Source organism: Elephantulus edwardii, unplaced genomic scaffold, assembly GCF_000299155.1.
Source record: "Elephantulus edwardii isolate Elephantulus edwardi_28Jun2011 unplaced genomic scaffold, EleEdw1.0 scaffold00402, whole genome shotgun sequence".
NCBI lineage: Eukaryota > Metazoa > Chordata > Mammalia > Macroscelidea > Macroscelididae > Elephantulus > Elephantulus edwardii.
Window position 1 is genome coordinate 47086 of NW_006400152.1, and position 23610 is coordinate 70695.

General features: G+C 35.0%; 1 protein-coding gene across 1 annotated transcript in view; it reads right to left on the reverse strand.

Annotated features, from left to right (window-relative positions):
• Positions 1-616: 616 nt before the first annotated feature.
• The window catches only part of LOC102870676 (chromodomain-helicase-DNA-binding protein 1-like), an 82730-nt gene continuing 59736 nt past the window's right edge, over positions 617-23610 (reverse strand). Inside the window, 13 exon segments of the mRNA XM_006902387.1 lie at positions 617-654; positions 657-961; positions 1546-1759; positions 2412-2463; positions 3682-3778; positions 11675-11853; positions 15366-15506; positions 16791-16937; positions 17801-17923; positions 21076-21226; positions 21422-21560; positions 22175-22305; positions 23440-23481. Coding sequence (XP_006902449.1) covers positions 617-654; positions 657-961; positions 1546-1759; positions 2412-2463; positions 3682-3778; positions 11675-11853; positions 15366-15506; positions 16791-16937; positions 17801-17923; positions 21076-21226; positions 21422-21560; positions 22175-22305; positions 23440-23481 — 1759 coding nt within the window.

Below are 23610 nucleotides of genomic sequence, written 5' to 3' on the forward strand. Positions count from 1 at the left end.
ACAATAATTTACAGTCTTTTTTTTTGTAAAAAGGCATAATAATAGATCACAAACAGGAAGTTCTTGGCTATTTTACAGATATAAGTACAGAATTTAAATATTCAAGCTTGTGATGAAAAGCGGCAAGGTGGTCGCAGTGTACAATGTAAACAAGTAGCTTTGGAAAGTGAACAAAGTCCTTGAGTGTTTTTTCTTTATTAAGAAAAGAACTCTCTTTTATTCCTTCCTGAAACATGATCACAGGTCAAAGTGTATAGTTCATATACAAACATAATTTAAATGGAGGTCAGTCTAAAATTACTGACTTAAAAACAGTTTAATCCAGCCTAAATGGGAGGGCAGTGTTGAGGTCCCTGTAATAGTAAACATTTCCATTTCTTTAAAAAAGAAAAAAAAAAGTACTACAATATTTGTAGTACAGTGCAGCATAATCCTTAAATATAAAAATATTTTCTCTTCTGTTGGGATAATAGACCTTGCATCCTGGAAAGAAGTAATAATACTGCTACTGATAGAAGATCTGTTTATATCTTTCAAGTCATGTAAGGAAATTACTGTGTTGGTTTATGATATATGGCTAAAAGAAAAGTCCAGAAAGACAAAGTATCAAGCTTTGTTATGTTTTCCGACTACTCCAGGTATGCTCAGGAGTACTTTGTGTTCAAGTGAGTGTTCAAATGGAGATCTGGAGCGATAAGGAGATCTCTGATCTAGTGGTGACCTAGGGCCACTACTGGAAGCTCTGTGGTCCATCTGCCAATCTGAGTGATACCTATAATCCCTGGTAGATTTATGGTGTGTATATTCAGAACTTGACCGGTGGTCTGAATGTAACCGGTGATCTGAATGAGAACGATGATCAGGATGAGATCTATCTTTTAAACTTCCTTCCAAATTTGACCTGTGGTCTCTGCTCCTGTGATCATCCAGTTTTCTGCGTTTCTCTCTATCACTGTAGTATCTAATAAGAGAAATTAGGATTTACATTAGTAATTCAAATAAAAAGCTTTAAAAAGAGCACAAAATACCTCCAAAAACTTTCTAATTGGATGAAATTTCAGTATTTCAAGATAAAATTTCACAAATAAGCATAACAAGCCCTAGAAAATATCTCTTGATGCCTCTGGAAAAACAGGTTCACTAAACTGCACCTCAGAGATAGCATCATTTCATATGCCCATTTTAGAGCAGTTGTTTCTTTCCAATGCTATGTATAAATTTTAATGCATGTTTATTATTTGGATATTGAATGTAATTCCACATATTCATAATACTCTTGGAAAAACCTTTATGTCCCAAAGTATATAAAATAAAGCCTGGAATGCAATCTAAGAAGTAATTTAGAAAGGAAAATTCTTATTTATTGGTTATGTCTATTAAGTTCCTCAATTCTGACTCGTAAGACTTGGCTCATAAATCTTTAGAAATTTATTGCATACATCAAGTGCACAGCAATTTGATGAAAAATAAATGCTTAATTTTATTCTACTATATTCTAAATAATCACATAGAGAAAGCCACATATAAGCTGAATTTCAAGTTTACCTGCTGTCTTGTTTATAGTGATCCCAATCACGATGATCTTTACCATTACTAAAAGAAGAATAGGGTCTTTTCCGAGAATCCATCTTTTTGTAAGAATCCCCCTGATGACGATCTTTATGATGATCATGATATTGAGATAGCATATGTCTGTCAGACGAGTAACTGTCCCTGCTGCTGTCATCATGATTTGTATTCTCTTTTAATCTTTCCACGTCTGTTAGGAAAAAAATGCCCCATTTCTGTTAATAATTTTTTATAAAGTTGATAAAAGCAACTTAGCAGCTAGACAACACAAACTCCAGTTTCAACTATCAAAGCAAGGTTAAACCTCAAATACAGATTAAGTCATCCAGAATGTGTCTACAAAAGTCAGACTATTTAAAAAGGTCATTTGATTCTTAAGAATCACAACAGAAAAAGACAAGTTTTTCCCTTCTCAGAGAGATAAACTTATGTGATTCTTTACAAAAAGAACATATTCCAAATAATAAAAGAATATTCATTCATTTTAACAATCATTCTACAATTCCCAGAAATTAGGAAAGGCTGACTAGTTATAGAAGTTTCTAGTAAGCTAAAAAGGTTTACTGAAACAACAGATTTGATAAAATTGTAGTTTTATATTAGAATCAAAGTATTTTAATATAAAGCTACATTCAAGTAAGAACAATTTAAGAATCTGTTTTATATTTTAATATATTTTTATATTTTACATTTACTTACTGAATTACAAAACAAAAGAGAGAAAAAACCCTCAAAACTTTTAAAAAACAAAGTCAGAAAGGGAAAACAACTCAAATAAAACAAACACCCAAACTACCTTTTAAAAAAAATTATTCTTCAAACAACTAGAGAGGTTTACTCACCTGGATTTTTAACCACATGAGCACTCAAGCTGCTGTTCTGGTCACTGTTTTGCTAAAATAAATGAACATGGTTAAGAATGTCTTAGAAGTACATTCAAATACTGATCCTTAAAATATCCTAAAGAAAAAAATTCTGACACTGAACCAAATCATCACTTAATATTTTAGAATGTATAAATGTAACATTAGAAATCTTTTTTAAAAGTACAATTCAAACTTCTAAAAGAAATTTTATTTTGGAAACTATTTTAGAAATGTACTAAGAGTTCTCATATACAAACTCTTCATCTTATTTCTCTTAATGATGGTATTTCACATACCATGATGGTCAAAGTTAAACCACTGGCAGAAGAATACTGTTAATGACAGACTTCGCTCATATTCGTTGCCATTTGCAATCGATATCCTGTTTTGTGTTCTAGGATATAATTTAAGATCTCACAATTTTCTTTAATCTGTGATACATTTCTTAACCTTTCTTGTTTTTTCACCTTCCTCAATTAGTTAAGCATGAGAAAATGTTAGACTAAAGGTCTACACTTCTGGCAAGAATACAACTGTCTTGAATACAAAAAGTATCTTTTTCATTATTATATTTTGAGTTCCCGGTCATTATGTCTTATTACTGGAGATACTAACCTAGATGATCTAGATAAGGTGTTATCAGTCAGGTATGCCCTGTTTAAGTGGTTTTCCTTTGCAATTAATATATATCTGGGACATCTTTCCTACAACAATTAGGATTATGGTATTCTAATATCATAAAAGTTCATAGGGTCGCTATGAGTACATAGAGAGTTCTTAGTTGGCCTAATGGACAGAAATTGATGCTATCAAGCCAAAGGTGGGTGATTTTAATCTGCATCCCTCAGGCCTGTTTTTGCTTTTGGTCAAATATTCTTCTAGGTGGTAGAGCACTGCTGTAGATTTGCTGTATAGAGGTGACTGTGGTGACTGTGATGCTGAACACTGTGACTCTGATGTGCCAAATGCGCTATTTTGGTTACCATGGTGGACAGTGTTTGGTGGAGCTCCCTGATTAAAAAAAGCTTGGAAGCAGGAGTGACATCCACTTCCGAAATAGCTTGCCTCTGGAAACCCTATGAACTTGGAGAAACGAAGAAAATTCATACGGTCGCTATGAGTCGCCTACAACTCGAGAGCATGTAACAACATTATTCTTCCTTTACATTTATTAATTCTTCTACAGAGAAGAAGGTCTCCATTTTAAAGAACTAAATTAAACAGAAAACTAGTAACATTAACTTACCTGAGATTCCTGCCGTTTTTTAATAGCATGCTTATATAACTTATGTAACTTTCTTGCATCAAACTCAGTAAATTTAGATACAAAAATCCACAGGTTTCTAGAAGAAGAAAAGACCCATTAGTCAATTAAAAAATTTTTAATTTCTTATTAAGTTTCCCTTTTCTAAACAGAAATGCACATAAAACGAAGATTTTTTACAATGACCACACATGCACTTAAGATTATTAACATTTAACTGTGCTTGATCCATCACACATCACTTCATATATTTATTCCTCTGATCATTGTTTGTTTGACAGATTTCAAAGTAAAATTTAACATGAGGACTTTTCCCTTTATTTCAGCATGTACTTGTCATTAACCAGAGTTCAAGAAAATATTTTCTTATAATAATATATTTACACACACACACACTCTCTGAAATATAAAATATTTGAATGCACATTCAATGAATTTTCCACATTATTATACTAACTCAAAATCCACATCAAAATATAGATGATTATCAACACCCAAAGAAACTGGTTTCTTTTTTTCGCAACTTCTATTTTCTTTTTTAAAATGACTAAGTTCTTTTTCAAATAGGCAGTTTATTACTAGACAGTGGAAATGATCAAAGAAATAGAGAAAAAATAAAGAAAATATACTACCCCATATAATAAATGAAACAGATATCCAATGAAAGAGAATTCTTTAAAACCAAGGTCTGGTGGTCTAGTGGCAAGAAGCTTCCCTGCAATCCCAAAGGGCGGTGGTTCAAGTCCACCAACTGCTCTGCTGTAGAAGGAGGGGGCAATCTCTTCCTGTACCAGTAGGATCTGAGTTGATGGCATGTGTGCATGCACGTAAAAAAAATAATTTAAAACAAAAAACCTTCAGATTTTATTACTGAACAGTAATTGTGAAAAGTCATTTAATTACTTTGATACTAAAAATATTAAATAACTTCTTTATAATTAATACCTACTCTAATCAAATTGTTACTACTGAGAGATAACATTAAAAATTTTTTCAGAAGGTCTGTTAGCATATAAAACAGCTAAAATTTTAGTAAAGATAAAGATGTTTTGATTTTTATTTAACTGTTATCCAGTAAACAAAAGCAGAATTGGCACATTTTCCAATTCTTAAGGATCTTCTTCTTATACGGCTGACTAGGTAGCACCTAATTAACAACATTAACATGCCAGGATGATTGTGGAAAGAGAGGTAAATAAGTAAAATCTTGTATACTCTTGTGGTTTTTTATATACTGTTGAGTTGAAACCAATTCATAGCTGACCCTTTAGCAGGTTTTTCAAGGCTGAAAACTGGAAGGAAGGAGCCTAATTTTCTTTCATGGAGCAGTTGGCAGAAATTCTATAGGTATATTATTTAAATTGATAATAATAAAAACGGAAACTTAGGTGAGAAAATAAAAACCTAGCTGAACCGATATTCATAATGTTGTGAACTGTTGAGTCGGAACCAACCTACAGTTAATCCTCCTGTAGGTTTCAGAGGCGGAGAATCACAAAGTAGACTGCCCCTCTTTCTCCCACAGAACAGCTGGTGGATTGAAACCGCGGTGCTTTTAGGATTCCTGCAGAGCTTACCACTAGGCCACTCAGTAAGTGAAAATATTTACCTGGTTTATAAATACAGTAACCAACAGACTACTGCATTTTTCTGCAGCAGTCCTGGTTATAATGGGATTAAACTCTGGCAGCTATTTTGAATCCATCAGTTACCCTGAAGGAGAAAAGAGGTCTTCTACAAAGACGGCTGAGGATGAATAGGGTTGCAGTTTGGTGAGTGGAAGAAATGGGGTAAAGAAATGGAAAAGATCCGAGTGAAAAGACAAGGAAATGATGGGCAAGGTCCAATGGGGATTAATTTTATAAAACATATGAGAATGACTGTATGAAATACAATGTGAATGAAGAACAGTGTGAAACAAAGTATATGACTTTGTAAACAAAAAAGATTAAATACCTCAGAAAGCCTATGGGGCAGTGTACTCTGTCCTAAGGTTGCTATGAGTCAGAATCAACTTAAAACCAAAAGTGGTTGTTTTATTGTTCACAGATAGATAGTACACTCAAATTACACAAACAACATAAACAGGCAGTAATGATGAAAGTTTTTTAGAGTTCTGGCACAATGCACACATTATACATCTTAAGACATTTCTACAGAGAACTTACCTCATTTTAGTGGTCTGAAAAGAATACTTTTGATCATATTTAATAAATATAAAAGCCATGGCCAAGAAATTATGAATGAATTTAGTTTGGTAGTAACCTGGAAATTGAAAAATAAAAATCTGTCCAGTCCTCACCATCCACATGGGCTAGAGATCCAAATGCTTGACCATAGCAGCCAACCGGCAGCCACCAAGGAAGGTTAGGTGGAGTGTACACACTGAAGTTATGCCAGCTTTGCCTATCTAGGTGGCTTCTTTTGGCCCAGAATATGTAGACCTGTCAACCAGAGAGACACTGTCCTGGATGCACTCATCAAGTAGTGCCAAAAAAATCTGGAGGACAGCCATTTGGTTAACTGACTGGAAGAGATTCATATTTGTTTCCATTCCAAAGGAAGGTGACCCATCAGAGTGTGAAAATTATTGAACAACATCATTATTATCACATTCTCCTGAAAATTATCCCAAAACTATTGAACACATCAATTGAGAACATCCAGATGTGCAAGGCTGTGTTTAGAAGAGGTCACTGTATTAGGGATATTATGGTGAATGTTAGATGGATCTTGGCTAAGAGCAGAGAGAAATGTCTACCTGTATTTCATTGACTATGCAAAGGCATTTGACTTTTTGGATTACAACAAGCTGTGGCTAATTTTGACAAGAATGGGAATACCAAACACTTGACCGTGCTTATGCAAAACCTATACTTGTACCAGGAGGCAGTCGTCAGAATAGAACAAAGAAATAGTGCTTGATTCAAAAGTGGGAAGGATATATGGCAGGGATGTGTCCTATCTCCATACCTTTTCAATCTCTATGCAGAACAGATTATCCAAGAGGCTAGGCTCTATGAGGAGAAATGATGCATCAGAATTGGAGGAAGATTCATAAACAATTTGCATTATGTAGGTAACACAACCCTGCTTGCTGAAACTGAGGAGGACCTTTTTTGCTGCAGGTCAAGAACTGTAGCCTTCAATATGGATTGAAGCTCAACCAAGAAAACAAAGATTCTCACCAATGCGAGATTTGGCAGCATCTTGGTAGATGGTGAACACCTTCAGTTTGCTTGGATCCACAATCAACACTCTTGTTACTAGCAGCCAGGAAATAAAAAAGTGAATTGTACTGGGAAAGTCTGCTGTTCAGGACTTCTCCAGAGTACTGAAGATCAATGATGTCAGCCCGGAGATTAAAGTGCACCTGATACAGCCCATAGTCTTTGCAATTACTTGCTATGCATCAGAAAGCTGGTCAGTGGCCAGGGATGATAGAAGGAGAATCTATGTCTCTGAGCTGTGGTGCTGGAGTATTGAATATAACATGGACTGCTAGAACAAACTTGTTCGTTCTGAAGAAGGTGAAAACAGGCTGCTCCTTGAAGGCAAAGATTCTGAAGCTCTGTCTGACATGCTTGGATGTGTTGCAAGGAGGGACCAGTCCTTGGAGGGACATCATGCTTGGGAGGGTGGAGAGACTTAACTCATAATGAAGTATTTCAGAGACAATAAAGTTGGCTTAGGATAGAGCAGCTTTCAGAGATGTTGTACATGGGGGTCACTATGAGTCACAAACAACAGCTAAAACATGCAGGTCTGTGCATTTCTTAAGTCACTCTGGAGAGGGTTATGTTGGGGGCAGAGAAAATGATTTCACTCTGCACTGGACGTGGTTGGTTCTAAGGTGGGGAAGAACTGCTTCCAGGAGACAGGCAACTTTAGGAACCGGAAGGTAGCTTGGTGAGGGTTAGCTGCTAAGAACCAAACCTATCTGTCAACAAACACCAATGTGAAGATGAAATATTCCACTGTACAAGGGGGTAAAAAATGAAGTCTTTAACATGCTTTTTTAAAAACAAACAAACAAACATACACACACAAAAAACAAAACCAAACATCCAAAACAAAACAAAGAAAAATAAAACACACACACACAAAATCTGAATAGCATGCTTACAAAAATAATGCTTGGGTTGTGCAGTACATAAAATATATACAGTATGCTATTTGGCTAAAATATAAATTTCTAACATCTACTTTTATCTCAGAAGAATTAAAGATATAAAATATATTTGTTTGTAATGAAACTCTTTTTAAAGAATTTGTTATTAAGAATATATATGGGGATATCTAACAGCTTCTACATGTACAACTGAGTGACACGGATAAAATTTTTTCTAACTTCTCATTTTCAAAGCTGCTCTTTAACATAAATTCTCCATCTGTAAGTTTACTTTTTAGTGGCTATTATCCATCTGATACCACACAGGTACATCTGAGAAGGAGGTACATCTTAAAATTCAATGTTGATATTCTATGTAAGTTTCACCAAATAACTGTTTGGTTTTAAGAAGACTTCAAGGCTATTTCTGGTTTAAAGATTATCTCAAGGCAATCATGTAAGAGGTTCCTTTAGACTATGTGACTCCTAAAAATAGGGATCATGAGAATGTTTAATTCTGTTCTGTAGTTTATCACTTTTTATTAGGATTATGCTGTGCAATTTTTCTTAAGTCTAGTGTTCAGTAATGGTTTATTGTTGTTAGGCTCTGTCAAGTTGATGAAAATTCAGTTACTCTAACCTATTCTGTACCACTGTGACATCAATTTCTGAACTGTTTAAGGCCCTTGTTGCAGTCACTGTCAATCCGTCTTACTGAGGGTCTTCTCTTTCCTGACGTTCTTCCTTAAAGTGTGATGTATTTACCCAAAGAATGGTTCTTCTTCCTGACAAAATTATGTGAGATGAAGTTTCACCATCCTTACCTCTAAGAAGCAGCCTGGTCAATAATGTTATTTGGGTACCATCTAATTCGGGTATCACAGAAAAAGAGGCTGTTCATGGAGGAAATTTACCACACATTCCTCCTTTTTTAGTGATTATCCTCCTCTTTTATTCCAGGTGAAGAGAAGTCATTTGCTGTACTCTGAGTGAAAGCTTGTCAGATTTTAAGAATTAAACACTATATCACAAGCTAGGAAGCAGAACAGAAGCACTAAACATTTTAGGCTGTTTAACTGTGATGTTCCACAATACAATCAAGGAACCAAACCCTAGGAGCTGTGACTACACACACAGACAGCGCCCCCATTCTCTTTTTGTTACCTTTGTCATTCTAATATCAGAAAGCTTCTGTCAATATAATTTTTCTATAGGTGTACAACTTATTAATAAGAATGATATTCAACTACGCTATATAAGGCTATGATGCAAACTTAACCATAACCAGTGGAAATATTTCTATTAATGTAAACTAAAAACTCCATGGGTGAAGAACTCCCCCCATTCTCCTTCCCTACCACTTGTGGCAACCACTAAAAAAAAATCCCTAGTCCTTATACATTTGCCTGTTCTAGCTTTTTAATAAAATATATAACATCTGTCTTTTTCTGCTATCTTCCAGGCATCTGACTGTGTAGATCATAAAAGCAACTCTGGCTAACTCTGAGAAGAATGAGAATCCAAGAACACTAAGCTGTGCTTATGCAAAACCTACTCAGAGACCAAAACCCCATCACCTGAACAGAGCTAAGAACAATGCATAGTTTAAAATCAAGAAAGGTGTGCATCAGAGCTGTATCCTTTCTCCATATCTGTTTGTCTGATGAGCAATCAATCATTCAAGGACCCGGCCTTTCTGCATTATGCAGATGGTTTAACCTTGCTTGCTCAAAGCAAGACCTGAAGTACTTGCTGTAGATCAAGGACTAGAGAGTTCAATATTGATTGCATCTCAACATCAACACAATAAAAATCCTCACTACTGGACCAGTAGGCAACAACATGATGGAAGAAAGAATGAGGTTGCCAATGATTTCATCTTCACTTGGATCCATAATCAACAACCTTGGGACTAGCAGTCAGGGGATTGGGAGATACCCTGTAAGGGACCTCTTCAAAATCCCGAAGACCAATGATGTCAACTTTAAGACCAAGGCGCGCTTGACTCAAGTCACGGTCTTTGCAATCATCTACTATGCATCTAAGAACTGAACAGTGTACAAAAACGACAGAAGAACTGATGCCTTTGAGTTAGGGTGTTGGTGAAGAGTACTGAATACCCCATGAACTTCTAAAAGAGCAAACACACATATCTCCTGGAGAAGGTGCAGCCAGAGTGGTCCTTGGAGGCAAGGATGGGTAAGCTTCACTTCACACGCTCTGGGCATGTTGTGAGGAGGGGATATATTCCCTGGATAGTAATTTCATGCTTGGAAAGGTGGATGGTCAAAGAGGATGACCCTCAACGAGAAGGACTGAGACAATGACTGCAGGAATGGGCTCAAGTATGTTAGACATGAAGAGGATGGCACAGGATAGGACAAGGTTCTGATCTGTTGTTTATAGGGTTGCTATGAGACATTCTAGACTTCCCAGCACTTAACTACAATATACAATGATGGATGAATTTTTAATCTTACTTCCTTTAGTACATTTATCAATGCGTACATTACATAGATGGGAGTTCTAGCAGTTCAATGATACTGAAAGATCCTTATGTCATTATTTTTTTAATTAATTCTTCTATGAGATAGTATTCAGAACACTGAATATAGTGAATTTCAGTGAAAAACAAAAGTGACAATACAGTGATGGAAGACAACTTAATTTCTAGAATATTCCTCAGTTTGGGCTTTCTTTCTGTCCTTCTGCCCAAATTAAGGAAATGTATAACCAGAGACAATGGAGTGGTGGCAAGAATAAGTAGCAGGAAAGGTAAATCAAAAGTTATTGGAGCTAAATGAAGGCAAGATAAAAATTAATTAGACCAGTGGAGAAAAAGGATGAGGGATTGGTATTTGGAGGTAAAAAAAGAACAAGTCAAGTCTCTGGCTACTAGTCATTCTTCAAGATGCCCCTTGCCAACTTTTTTACTAAAAACAAACACAGGAGCTAAACAGGACCTTAACATAAGTTGAAGGGGCATTTTGCCTTCACTCATAAATTTTGCATGAATGAATTGTTGTTGGGTTTGAGTGGTTATAGAAGGATAATGGTGTGGTATATTTGAAGGCTACTGAATGTAACTTACAATATTTAATAAAAATCATTGATACTCTCTTGTTATTAAAGCGAAGAGACAGACAGACTGACTCAGTGACTGGGGTAATGGGAGTAGGTATGTTAGAGATGATAAGGTAGGCTCAAGATAGAGCATGGTTCTCAGAGCTGTTATACATAGGGTTGCAATGAGTCCCAAGCAACTCGACAGTACCTGACAACCACCACCACCACCACCACCACCACCACAGTATTAAAGAGGTGAGGCTTATTAGTCTGAGAGAAACTGGTAGGACCTTTGAGACTATAGTCCTTAGTCATTCTTCAAACATGCAACAGAACTCACCCATGGCTCAATTCTCAGTTAAACAACAGATATGCATATAATGCGACTAGTAAAAGCAGTGAGACATTCGTTCCTCAGAACCAACCATGTGAGGTCAGAAGAGGAGTATATGACCAAGCATAAAGTCCAGGAGGCAGGAAGGAGTAGCACAGGAAGATTAATGGAATTAAGAAGTACTGGATGAAGTGGGGAAAGTACACTTACACTGCCTGTATTATAATCAATGTATTTCAGTATTTGAATGGAAAGTCAAGTTACATTGTAAATGTTTGTTCACATCATTACTGTAACATTTTATCTGGAAAAAAAATCTGTAAGGTTAAAGAGAAAAAATAATTTTCAGGTAATCTTGTTAGATATTTTGTTATTAATCTTTAGAAGTAGAAAAAAGAAAGTAAAAATTGTTACAGAATTATAGTTACAGAAGTTAGTATTTCTTGAGAAGTATTATCACTTACTTTCTCCACTGCTTAATTTGTTCAGGATTTGCATACTCTTTCAGACATTCCGTGATATGGTCTCCAATTTTTATTAAACATTGTCTAGTGTGTTCCAGTTGTTCTCTTTCTGAAAGACCTTTCTCCGGCCTATCAAGTTGTTTCAAAGCTGCTTTGACGGGCCTCATTCTTTCTTTACACTTTAAATGAGAAAATAAGGATACCTTTTTCAACATTTATTTGAGTAAATATATAGAATTATTTAATATCAATATAAGCACTAAATGTCACCTGATGCTTTTAACTATTTGATGCTATTGGTTGACAATGAACAGGCCTCAATTCATGTTGAACCAACATGTGCAAAAGGAGGAAGATGCCTCTCAGACAGTTGTGCTACAAAAGTTTTCAACTGGCTGATATTTATAAAAGTTTCCAGGGCTTCCTAATTCGTCATTGTGTATAAACTGTGCTGATACTGCTCAGCATCACACAAGCCTCCACTAGTAACAGAAAGTTAGGTGTATTCACTGAATATATGAACACAGTGTATTAACAGAATACACATAATGTATTAAGGTGTATTCACTGGGAACTGAACCAGAGCCTCATTCATAAAAAGTGAGAATTTCATTGCAAAACCACCATTTTGCATTTTTCTCTTAAGTATTTGTATTGTCTCTTCAAAATGCTCACATATACATACACATGAAATTTTTCATGTTACATGTGTATATACACATATGTGTTTGTGTATATTTTGTGTATACACACACACACACACACACACAGAGAGAGAGAGAGAGAGAGAGAGGGAGAGAGAGGAAGGGAGGGAGAGAGAAAGAGATGAGAGAGAGTTGGCAAATGAGCTCTGCTGCTGGTGTCCACAGGGAGTTGTACTGATAATGCAAAGGCAGTGTGAATCCACCAGTTATTCTTAGAGAAAAAAGATAGACAATCTTCTCTCATGCTATTTACAGTTTCCAAAATCTTACTGGAGGATCAGATACGACTGAGTGGGAGGAAAAAGGGGGGAAAGGGAGATTTTGGTATTGTTGTTGTGTACCTCTGAGTGACAAGTGACTCACAGCTAACCCTCTGGTGGGTTTTCAGAGGCAGTTAATTGCACAGGAGGAGACTGCCCATCCTTCTCCTGCAAAGCATCTGGCAGATTTGAACTGTGTGCCTTAAGGACTGCAACATAGTTTATGATCACTAAGTTACCAGAGCTACCCTTTTTTAGTATAGAAAGTTATTTTTATTTATTTTTTTTTAGAAAGTTATCGTAAAAAAAAAAAGTTCTTGTATTTTTTTTTAAGAATTATCTTTTATACAAGGAGTCCTTTTGACGCTGACTAAGGACTGACTCATAGGTGACCCTACTGGGGGCTTTGAGAGGCAGTAAACGAGATGGAGGGGATTATCTATCTTTCTACTGTGGAGCAGCTGGTAGATTTAAGCTGTGTGTCTTTGGATTGGCAGTGTAGCTCCTTTACTCCTCTGCCACCACAGCTCCCTCCAGTAGTTTCTGGATAATGCAAAAGTACCCAACCACCAGCTGAAAGGCTAGTTTAGACACACCCAGAGGTAACTCAGAAAATAATTCTAGAGATCTGCTTCTAGGAGTTCTCTTTACACACTGGGTTGCCAGGCATCAGAATTAATCTGACAGTAACGAATAACTTCTTATACTTAAAATTTAAATGTTTCTACATGATATTATATTCAAACTGAGTAACTATTCTTAACCTTTGTCAAGTTTTTCCTCTTTATATAAATTCACTGACCCAAAGGTTCTATCTATCCTCTCATCCTGTCTTTGAGTGGCTACTACCAATTTGATCATATAGTTCTTTTTTAAAAGAATAAATGAGCACAATGCTCAAAGCAGACATTTTGACTGAGTGGCCCATGAGCCTTTCACCAAGGGTAGAGGGCCTGCTAGATAGAGGGTGTGGTTTTTTTTAGAATGAATATTCTTTAAAAGACACAACAGTTATTTGTTTATTTGCTTTACTGAACAACTTGGAGTTGCTGTGATGATGAACACTGTTCCGTAGTCATGACAAGATTGATTCATGCTGGGAAGCAGGAGTGACGTCCACTTCCTAAACTAAATGCCTCTGGAAACTCTACAAACTCTCTAAACTCTGCAATGTACAGAAATGATGTTAGGTATAGAACAGGGTTCAAGTCTTTTGTGCAAAGCTTACTCTGAGTCTTATTCGACTCAATGACACTTAACCACTGCTAAATCAGACTAGTGCTGTCATATCTGGAGGGAACACTCTTCCACTTTGCATATCATTCCTTGTCAATGTGCTGTATGAAGTAACCTGGGTTTTCTGTGATGCAGAACTTTGTGTCATCGAGGTATGAAACAGCAGAATGGTTTCCCAATGTGGACAGTGTTTGGTGGAACTCCCAATTGTATAACAGGTTTGGAAGCAGGAGTGGCATGCACTTCCTAAACCACATGCCTCTGGAAACTCTATGAACTCGGGGAGAAATGACAGTTATGGAAAGGCATTAAGTCTTTTGTTCATAGAGTCACTATGATTTGTGCTCGACTTGATGGCAAACAACAAGAAGCAGCCGCTAACTCACTATTTGAAGACTTTACAAGATACTTTTGGGTTAAGGTTTACAGATTGGTGCAGGGCAATCACTTCAGGGATGCATCCTTATGGTGCTAGAAAGCCTAGAATTCATTAACTCTGTTTTAAATTTTTACTTTTGATAAGGATTCCAAGACAGAATTATTGAGCAAAATGTTTAATAATGGCAGAGGCCACTACTTCATGTCTTATATATAGTAAAGAAAGACTGTTTGTAAAGGCAATAAGCCACACCCACTGTGTCTTCTTCCCACTACACCTTTTTATTCCTCTGTTGCTCTAGGTGAATAGAACCTGTCATGCTTTTAGTGGCTGCTTATAAGGTTTCAAGATCCCAGACACTAAGAACTAGGAGATAGAACAGAAATACTAAACATGCTATTATTAAATCAATTAACTGGGATGTATATCATGAAATCATGACTATAAATTTCTAAACAAAAGAACCAAAATGACATCAGAGTTTTATTTTTTGAAAATAGTATCCACAACTATTTCTTTTAAAGGGGTTTTAAATGTTACTCTATCTATCATAAAATTTCTATCTGTCAGTTTCATTTTTCACAATTTTCCAATTTTTGGACAGTAATTACCTTTACTATCATATACTTATAAAAAAGTCAAACTGGCAAACAAAAATGAGTGCACAGTTAGTAAGTCTACTAACGAATAGACTTATTGTGCAATAACACTACACTGTCTTGTATTTTGTATATATTTCTTCACATTTCACTTTGTTATTTTATGAAAACACCAGTCCGTAAAAGATTGAGAAAATAAAAGAATAAAAATTATTCCTTCCCAGAGTAACACTATTATATATAGACAAAAGTTTAAAAGCTAAAGCTTAGAAAAAAAAATAAGTTCACTGTATTCCCTAAACACTCTTCTTTATATTCTTCAACCTATTAGGTCTTTTAAAAGTTGATTCTAAATTTAAAATAATTTGGATAATTTGTAATTTGTTTGAAATGCAGTAATACATTCAAATCATAAATTTTTCTAAACCACAAAATAAACTCTAAAAGATTTAATTGCAATTTATGTAAAATGGTACATGAGTTAATCAAAATAATGAAGAATGTACTTCTTACAATGCTGAATGTCTTCTGATCCAACTCTTCAGATTCTTCAGATATAGGAACTGGCTCACCACTTGCAGTGATATGAACTGGTGCATCTGACACTGAAGATTTTTTTGATCTTTCTTTGTTATCAGACTTGCATTCATTCAACTGAAGAAAAGAGAATTTACAAACAATAACAATAAAGGCATGGTGATAAATAAAATAGTTTCATTTATTCTACAAGTGCCTATCTGGTTGGGCACTCCTTAAATATTTTCTTTTCCCTCAAGTTTATTAGGAGAAACCAAAACCCAAAGCTATTCTCAAATGTAACCCTAATGGAAAGATACTGATTTAAAAAAAAGAAAAAGAAAAAAAAAGAGGGGAGTTTCAAACCACTCTTTCTTTTACTATTTAGACATCCAGACCAATTTTGAAAAGTACTCTGCTATTGAGATTAATTTAATCTGATATATTTATTCTCCTAAAGAAGATTGTTGAATTTTTCACTTTCTACATTTTATGATTTGCATACCTTTTCATTTATGTTTTTTTCTTTCTGCATAGCTTCGTTTACTTTGCTTTCTCTTTTTTCTTTAAATTTTCTTTCCTTTATAGCTTTCTTATCCTTTTTTTCTTTTATCTCCCTTTTAAGTTCTCTTTTATTCTCCTTTCCTTTTGCTTCCCTTTTTTCTTCTGGTTCCTTAATACAAACATCTGGCTCAGGTTTTTCTTCACTGTCTCTTTCTGCTTTAATCTTTTTATTTGGATGTTTCACAGAAGTGACCTCATCCTGGAAAGTGCAAGTATGGCCAATGTATTACTAACCAAATTTTGACAAAGACTAAATTTTTTTTCCTCTTGGCATGATTATGAACTACATATATTTGAATTCTGAAATAATACAGAATTCTACTAAATATAATACATGCATTGTTTACCTTTCTTTAATTTAAGGTAAAGCAATCCTACTCAAAATTCCTAACAAAATCAAAAGTGATAAAAACTCATTCAAGTGGCAAACACTTGAAAAGGAAAAACTTGTGCTTTTCTAGTGATATGTAATACTACCATTGAATGGACGGGATTCTGTTACAAAAATAAGACTATGTCATGTGTCATAAAAAAGAACTTCTCAACCTAAAAGTAAAACTTTAGGACTTAGATCAAGTTTTAAATGCAAATTCAATTCATCTTATTGCCTCTGAGTTAGAATCAACTCATAGCTGAACCTCCAAGCATATTCAGAGTCCGTAAATGGCACAGGAGGATATATATTGTCTACCTTTCTCCTAAGAAGCCAACAGAGGATCTGAGCTGCCAGGTAAGACTCTGCCTTTGGGTTAGCAGTGGAACTCCCAACATATTACACCACCAAAGCTCCCTTTAAATGTAAACTAAAACATGTTTCTTTTCCATTGAAAAGGCTCTCTTCCTAAGAATCATTCCTACCTTATCATCATCATCATTATCATCATCATCATCATCAGACTTTTCTGAGGGTAAAGGAGAAGAATCACTCTTTATTTCTTCTTTCACTTTTATAGACGGCATTGCTTTATTCTTCTTAGCTCGAGCTTTTCTTCTCTTTGAACCTCCCTAAACACAATTACATTCATTTAAACCAATTCTACTAGTTTTACTAAAGAAAATTCATCAATAATTTTTTAAAAACCACCAACCATAAGAAAACATGTAAAATTAATGGATTAAACACAGTATTAATGTGAAAAAGTAAATATTAACCAACTTTTTTTTTTACTAAAGAGGTGAAAAATACTTTATGTACTCTTATATTACCTTGAAGCACTAATAATAGTAAGAGACAGTATTAAGGTAGTTTAGTTTCTATCAACTTCCCATTCAGTGTTTTTCCTCTGCACTTTAAAGTCCCCTTATAATTAAGTTTAGCAACTTTTGATGCTAATCGTAAGTTTTCCAATACTTCCAAATGGAACACTAATGTAGGCTGATTTTTCAAAACAATTCCATGCTTCGAATAGCATACACCCTCCCCAGTTTCTTTCCAAATACTAGAAAAACACTTCGGAAAGACAAAAAAAAAAAAACAGAAAGAAGTTCTACTTCTGAAAGCTAAACTCACCAGTTTTCACATACATATGTTGAGATAATCATTATAACCATATTCAAGCAAACTACTAAATTAAAATAATGTACTTATACAAACTCCTATTAAGTATCTGTGTTTGTTGCTGTATGCTGTCAAGTTGGAACTGACTCACAGCTAACCCTTTAGAGGGTTTTCAGAGGCAGGAAATCACATGGGAGGAAACTGTTCATCCTTCTCCTGCTAAGCAGCTGGTGGATTCAAACTGTGTGCCTCTAGGATTGGAGTGCAGGTTCTTACCATTAGGTCAAAAGAGCTCCCTGCATGTGTTTAGCACATTCAATTGCTTATACTGAAAAACAAATGGATCTCAAATATCTAAATTTTAACTTACTGCACCAGAAAGTCTCTGAGCTTCTTTTCTTGCAAGATCTTTACTAAGTAATTTGATGAGGTAGTCTGCACGTGTCTGCAACTGCTTTGCTTGTGGTTTTTTATCAGGATCATCTGGAAGAATCTGAAATGCAATTAATAATATGAAAAACATATCCATTAGAAATACTTATTACCTTAGTTTCTCTATTCATTCACCCTATGGAGTACTATATAGCACTGAAAAACAATGAAGCACTCGTGAAACACTACAGAACTACAGGACATTATCCTGAGTGAAATAAGTCAATCACAGCTACTGTATGAGGTCACTGTTATAAAAAGTAGGATTGTAAAAAAATCCAAAAACAAACAAACAAACAAAACCCCAAACAAAGGATGGTTATGGGGGTGATGGTGACAGAACAAAAAGAATGGACAGATAATAATGAACACTGTATTGAAATAGGTAAAGAAAGGGTCAACCTGAGGGATTAATAGAAATGGAAATTACAAGGAGGATTTGGAGTAAGGCTAATTACTTTGTGGGTATTGTAATTAATGCTGTAAAAACAAAATGTGATGAAAGGCTGAAAGAATAACCAATTTACTTTGTAAATTTTCACTTAGGATCACAAGTAAACAAATTCTTTCAAATGTATTATTGCCAATATTATCCATTAATCTGAAGGATGAAAAAAAAATGACTGAAGAATTGGTAACTTTGAGCAGTGGTGCTAGGTAAGAGTACTGAATATACTCATGGACTGCCAAAAGGACAAACAGGTATGTCTTGAAGGAGGTGAAACTGGAGTGCTTCTAAGAAATTTAACAAAGCTTCATCTCTCATACTTTGGGCATGTTAAATTAGGATAAATTATTCTATGGAGGGTCAGAATGCTTGGAAAGATGGAGGGTGGGCAAAAGAGAAAATCTCAACTAGCAGGACTGACACAATGACTGCTCCAATTGGCTTGAGTACATCAGAGATGATGAGGATGGTACAAGGCAAGGCAGGGTTCAGATGTGTTGTTCATAGGCATGCTATGAGTTGTATTCAATGGCACTTAACAAAAGCAACATTATCCAATGTTAACATACATGTAAGGAAGCTGTAGTGGCTTAGTCTATGGAAAACTGTCCTGTTAATCTCAAGATGGTGCCTTTCTGGTGGTTTGAAGCTACCAATGAGTGACTCCATGAAGGAAAGATGGGACAGTACTTATGCCTTTGAGCTGTGGTGCAGGAGAAGAGTACAGAATACACCATGGGCTTCTAGAGGAACAAAGAGGCAGGTACTAGAGAGCGTGAGACCAGAATGCTCATTAGAGGAAATGATTCTGAATCTTTGTCTGACATACATGTTGCAAGAAGGGACCAGTCCATGGAGAGGGACGTTATGTCTGGGAAAGTGGAGGGACAGCAGGAAAGGAAGACTGCTGATGAGATAGGTTGAGCCAGTGATTGGGGTAATGGGGGCAGGTGTATCAGAGACAGTAAGATTGGCACAGTTTAGAGAAGGGTTTAGGGCTGTTGAAAATAAGGTCGCTATGAGTCGCAGGCAACTAGATGGCAGATAATGACAACAACTATAGCCAATGTGATTTTGTGTGTTCCCTTCATCTTCTTTTGATGCTTTCTGGGATATTCAATATACTGCCCATAGCATCTTTCAATACTGTGACTTGAGGTTTAAATTTTTCAGTTCTCTCACCTTGAGAAATGCAGAGCAAGTTATTCACTTTTTATTCTCCAATTCCAGCGTCCTGCAGATTCCATTAGAACACTTTTATTTGTCCTCTTTAGCTTCCCTTTGAAATCCTACCAACAATGTATAAGAGTTCCTATTTCACCACATCCTCTCCAACATTATTACTTGCTGTGCTATTAAACTTTGCCAATGCTACTGGAATGAGATGGTATGGTATCTCATTGTGATTTTGATTTGCATCTCTCTCATTAGCAGTTTTGAGAGCATTTCTTCATGTTCCTGTTGTCCATATGAATATCTTCCTCTGTGAAAATCCTTTCCTTATCTTTTGTCCATTCTGTAATTATATTACCAGTCTTTTTCTTGTGAGGTTCTGTAGGATTTTGTAAATTTTTTTATAAGAAACTCTTGTCTGAAATAGTACTGCCAGTTGCATTTTCCCCAGTCAGGAGGTTTTCTTTTCACTTGGTTGAAAAATGGTTTTGGTGGGCATGGGGATTTAACCTTTAGAAGATCCCATTCAATTTGGTAGTCTTTTTACACCCTACACTAGGCCTTCTAAGTTTGATCCCAGTTTGTCTCTGAGGAACATTATAGTTTGGAGGTTTACTCCCAGGTCTCCGATCCACCTCGAGTTGATTTTTGTTTATGGTATGAGAGAGATGTGGATCCTGTTTTGCCAGCACCATTTGTTGAAGAGGTTGGCAATTTCTCCATTTGATTTGGTTTCATTTCTTGTTGAGTATCAGTTGACCATAGATAGCTAGGTCTATTTTTGGGTTCTAAATTCTGTTCCACTGGTCTATGTGCCTGTCATTGTACCAATACCAATACTCAACCAACTATTGATCATAAAAGCCTGCCCCAAAAGCTCTAATTGGTTTTAATAAGAGGCTTCCACCTCACAACTGAATGCTAATTAAACAGAATGACCAAACAACTTACACTTGATTATTAATTAAAGAAATTAAGTAAAAATGGTCAGATGTGTGAAGATGGTATAGCACTAGAATAGGGTTCAGATCTGTTTCACTCTATTGACAGCAGCTAACAACAATACTCACTAGAGGATCAGTTATGGGTCAGTTTCAACTTAGCGGCAACAAGTTTGAGTTTTTAATATATATTGTGGATTCACATCTTCTCTAATTTTTTTTAATTTTTAAAGATATCAATCTGATTTTATAGAAATGATGAGATATACACACACACACAGAGGCAGGCAGAGAGAAACAGGGATTGGTTTACTACCACAACAAAAAAATCAGCTGTCATCAAGTTCACTTCTACTCATGGTGAATCCTTATGTGTCAGTACAGAACTTGAGTTTTTTCAATGGCTGATTTTTTTTGAGAGAGCAGAGTGCTGAGGACAGGAAGGAGTGAAATTACAGGGTTGCACAATTTGGTGCGTAGAGGGAGAGGGTAAAGGAAATGGGAACGATCTGGCAGGGACCTAAAAAGACAGAGTAATGGTGGGCATATAATGATGATTAAATTTAGAAATATCATTGATTCACAATGTGAATCACAATGTTTACAAATTTTGTAAGCAAGACAATAAAAAAAAAAAGGAAGCAAAATCACCTTGTGTGTTAAACTGAGGTCAGGATCCATCTTAATCATCTCCCAGCTTCCATATCCATATTCGTAGATACCAATTAATAAGTTAGAATCATCTTCTTTGCCCCAGTCTATATCAAAATGAGCTGCCTTTGTATGGCAAGGGATAGTATACCTAGAAAAGTAATTAACAATTGTCAAGTTAGATTTACAGTTTCTAAAAAAAATGTGAAACATTAAAATTTCAAAATACTAAACTTATTAAAAAAGCATTTGTATCAAGCCTTGCTAAAAACAATTAAAAACAAATTTTTAAATATTATTCACAAATAAAAATGAAAAAGAAGTTTGACACTGGAAAGAAACTTACTGCTTTCTTTCCTCTGGATCTGATGGAATGGACTTGTGCAATGGTATTAACTCTTCTTCGTGGGAGATGACTAGTTTGGCATTCACCTCAACTCCTGATATTCGGAATGTTGGACCCTTCACTTTTCCCAGCCTACCACCTAAATTTTTTCAAAAGAAGTCAAAGTATAAAATATATTAAATCTAGACAACACTAAGCAAATTTGTAGTATTATTTATACTAGTAAGTATTACTTATGTTAGCTATATTATCAATTACATTACTTATAGAAAGGAATTTCTGACAAACTTCAAATTTCACTACAAAATTTTCCAATACATAGTGTTTAAATAAAGGGTATATGTAGTAAAAACCCTAAAACACAAAGCTATTAATCTATTAATATTAAGCTATTAAGCTATCTATTAAGCTATTATTATTATTATCACCTTCTAAGAGATAAGAGTATGATTTCTTCCAAATACTGGATTCTATACAAATCTTACCTAAATATTTTTATTAAAGTAGATGAACTGAAAAGCAGAATTGCCTCAAAATGAGTTTATATATAATTATCTTCTCTCAATAATCTATACTAAAAATACAGTATCATTAACAGTAATTCCTCATCTTAACTGTCAACCAATAGATAATAACAAGGGTAAACTGACTCAAGGAATACTACCAGTATCTCAAGAAAAGTATATTTTGAAGCTTCTATTTACCTTCTTCACACAACTCTGAAATAATTTAAAACACATTTTAGTATATTACCTGCTCGTTCTGTTCCTGAAGAATTATCCTTTAAAGCTTTAATGCAACCATTATGAACCAATTCTCCTAGGCGTCTGAGGTCTGTTTCTGATTTATCAACTAATTCAGCATCTCGAGCAATTGCATCTAATCTGTAATAAAAGATTTCAGGTTAATATCAGATAAACTATCAATATGTCATTACCTTAAGTTTTCCTATATTTCAAGCTCATTAAGTTACTCTAATGTATGTCCTACCAATTCTAGTTTACATAACTGGCATGAAATATATGAAAAGCCAGCAACAGTTCAAGTATTTTTTTGAAAAGGAGTTGGTCAATTTATTTTTGTCAAATGGAGTGTTCTCATTCTGAATCGAATGTATTACTTTTCAGAAAGGTATTCATAATTGATCAAATCTTAATATCAAAATGCAGTGGTTACGTGTCATTAAAAATAAGCAAGATTCCAGAAGAATTTTTATTATAAATTAATAATGTGCAAATAATTTCTTCCTCATCTAAAATATGGTAAATGATGTTTTGTGTTGCTTATGTACCATCAAGTCAGAACTGACCCACAGGTGACCCTCCAGCGGGTTTTCAGAGACAGTAAATCACATGGGAGAAGAATCCCCATCCTTCTTCTGTAGAGTTACTGATGGAGTTGAGAGCTCCCTCATGGCAATATTCATGTAGGGCATCACAAAATAAACCAAAATTCATCTACTTTAAGAGTTTTATCTTGAGGGGAAAAAATCCAACTAATGTGGTTCTCCGTTGCTCTGTATTTGACAGTAATTTGGCCAAACAAAGAAGGAGGAACACTCAAGTCACCAACTATAACTAGGGTTAAAAGAAACTTTAAAAACCTCATTGTTACAACTTGAATTGCAACAATTTTTTTTTAAAAAAAATGAAGCTGTAATTGAAGAAATTTGCTTTATTAGGGAAAACTCTTGAAATCAGGTTTTAGTCAACTTGGCCTCAAAATAAACTATGTTGTGGTTAAATGATAAATAAGTAAAACATGAGAAAGTATCTTATTAATATTCAGTAACATGTATTTTACAGAAAGTTTAGCGTTATTAAGAATATGTGAAAGACTAAAAAAGTCAATATAAGATCCTTTTTAGAAATAAATTTGAAAGTAGCTTTCTGTAGATAAATGTTCTAACTTTTTATGAAAGGATATCTAACAACACAGCTAAATTAAATACTGGCATAAGTAAAGCATAGGGCATGTAGCACATTCTGTAATTTTGGGAGAATGACAAGTGAATTTACCTTTCCAAGGGGCCACCGAATTTCTTGTAACTCTTGATAAACCTAACAGAAAACAATATTTTTGTTGTTTTAAATATAGGCTTCACAGTCAGTAAAATAATGCATATAGAAACAAAATACTTGCTGGTGTAAAAATCAATTCAACACATTGCAATTAATGAAAATGTATTA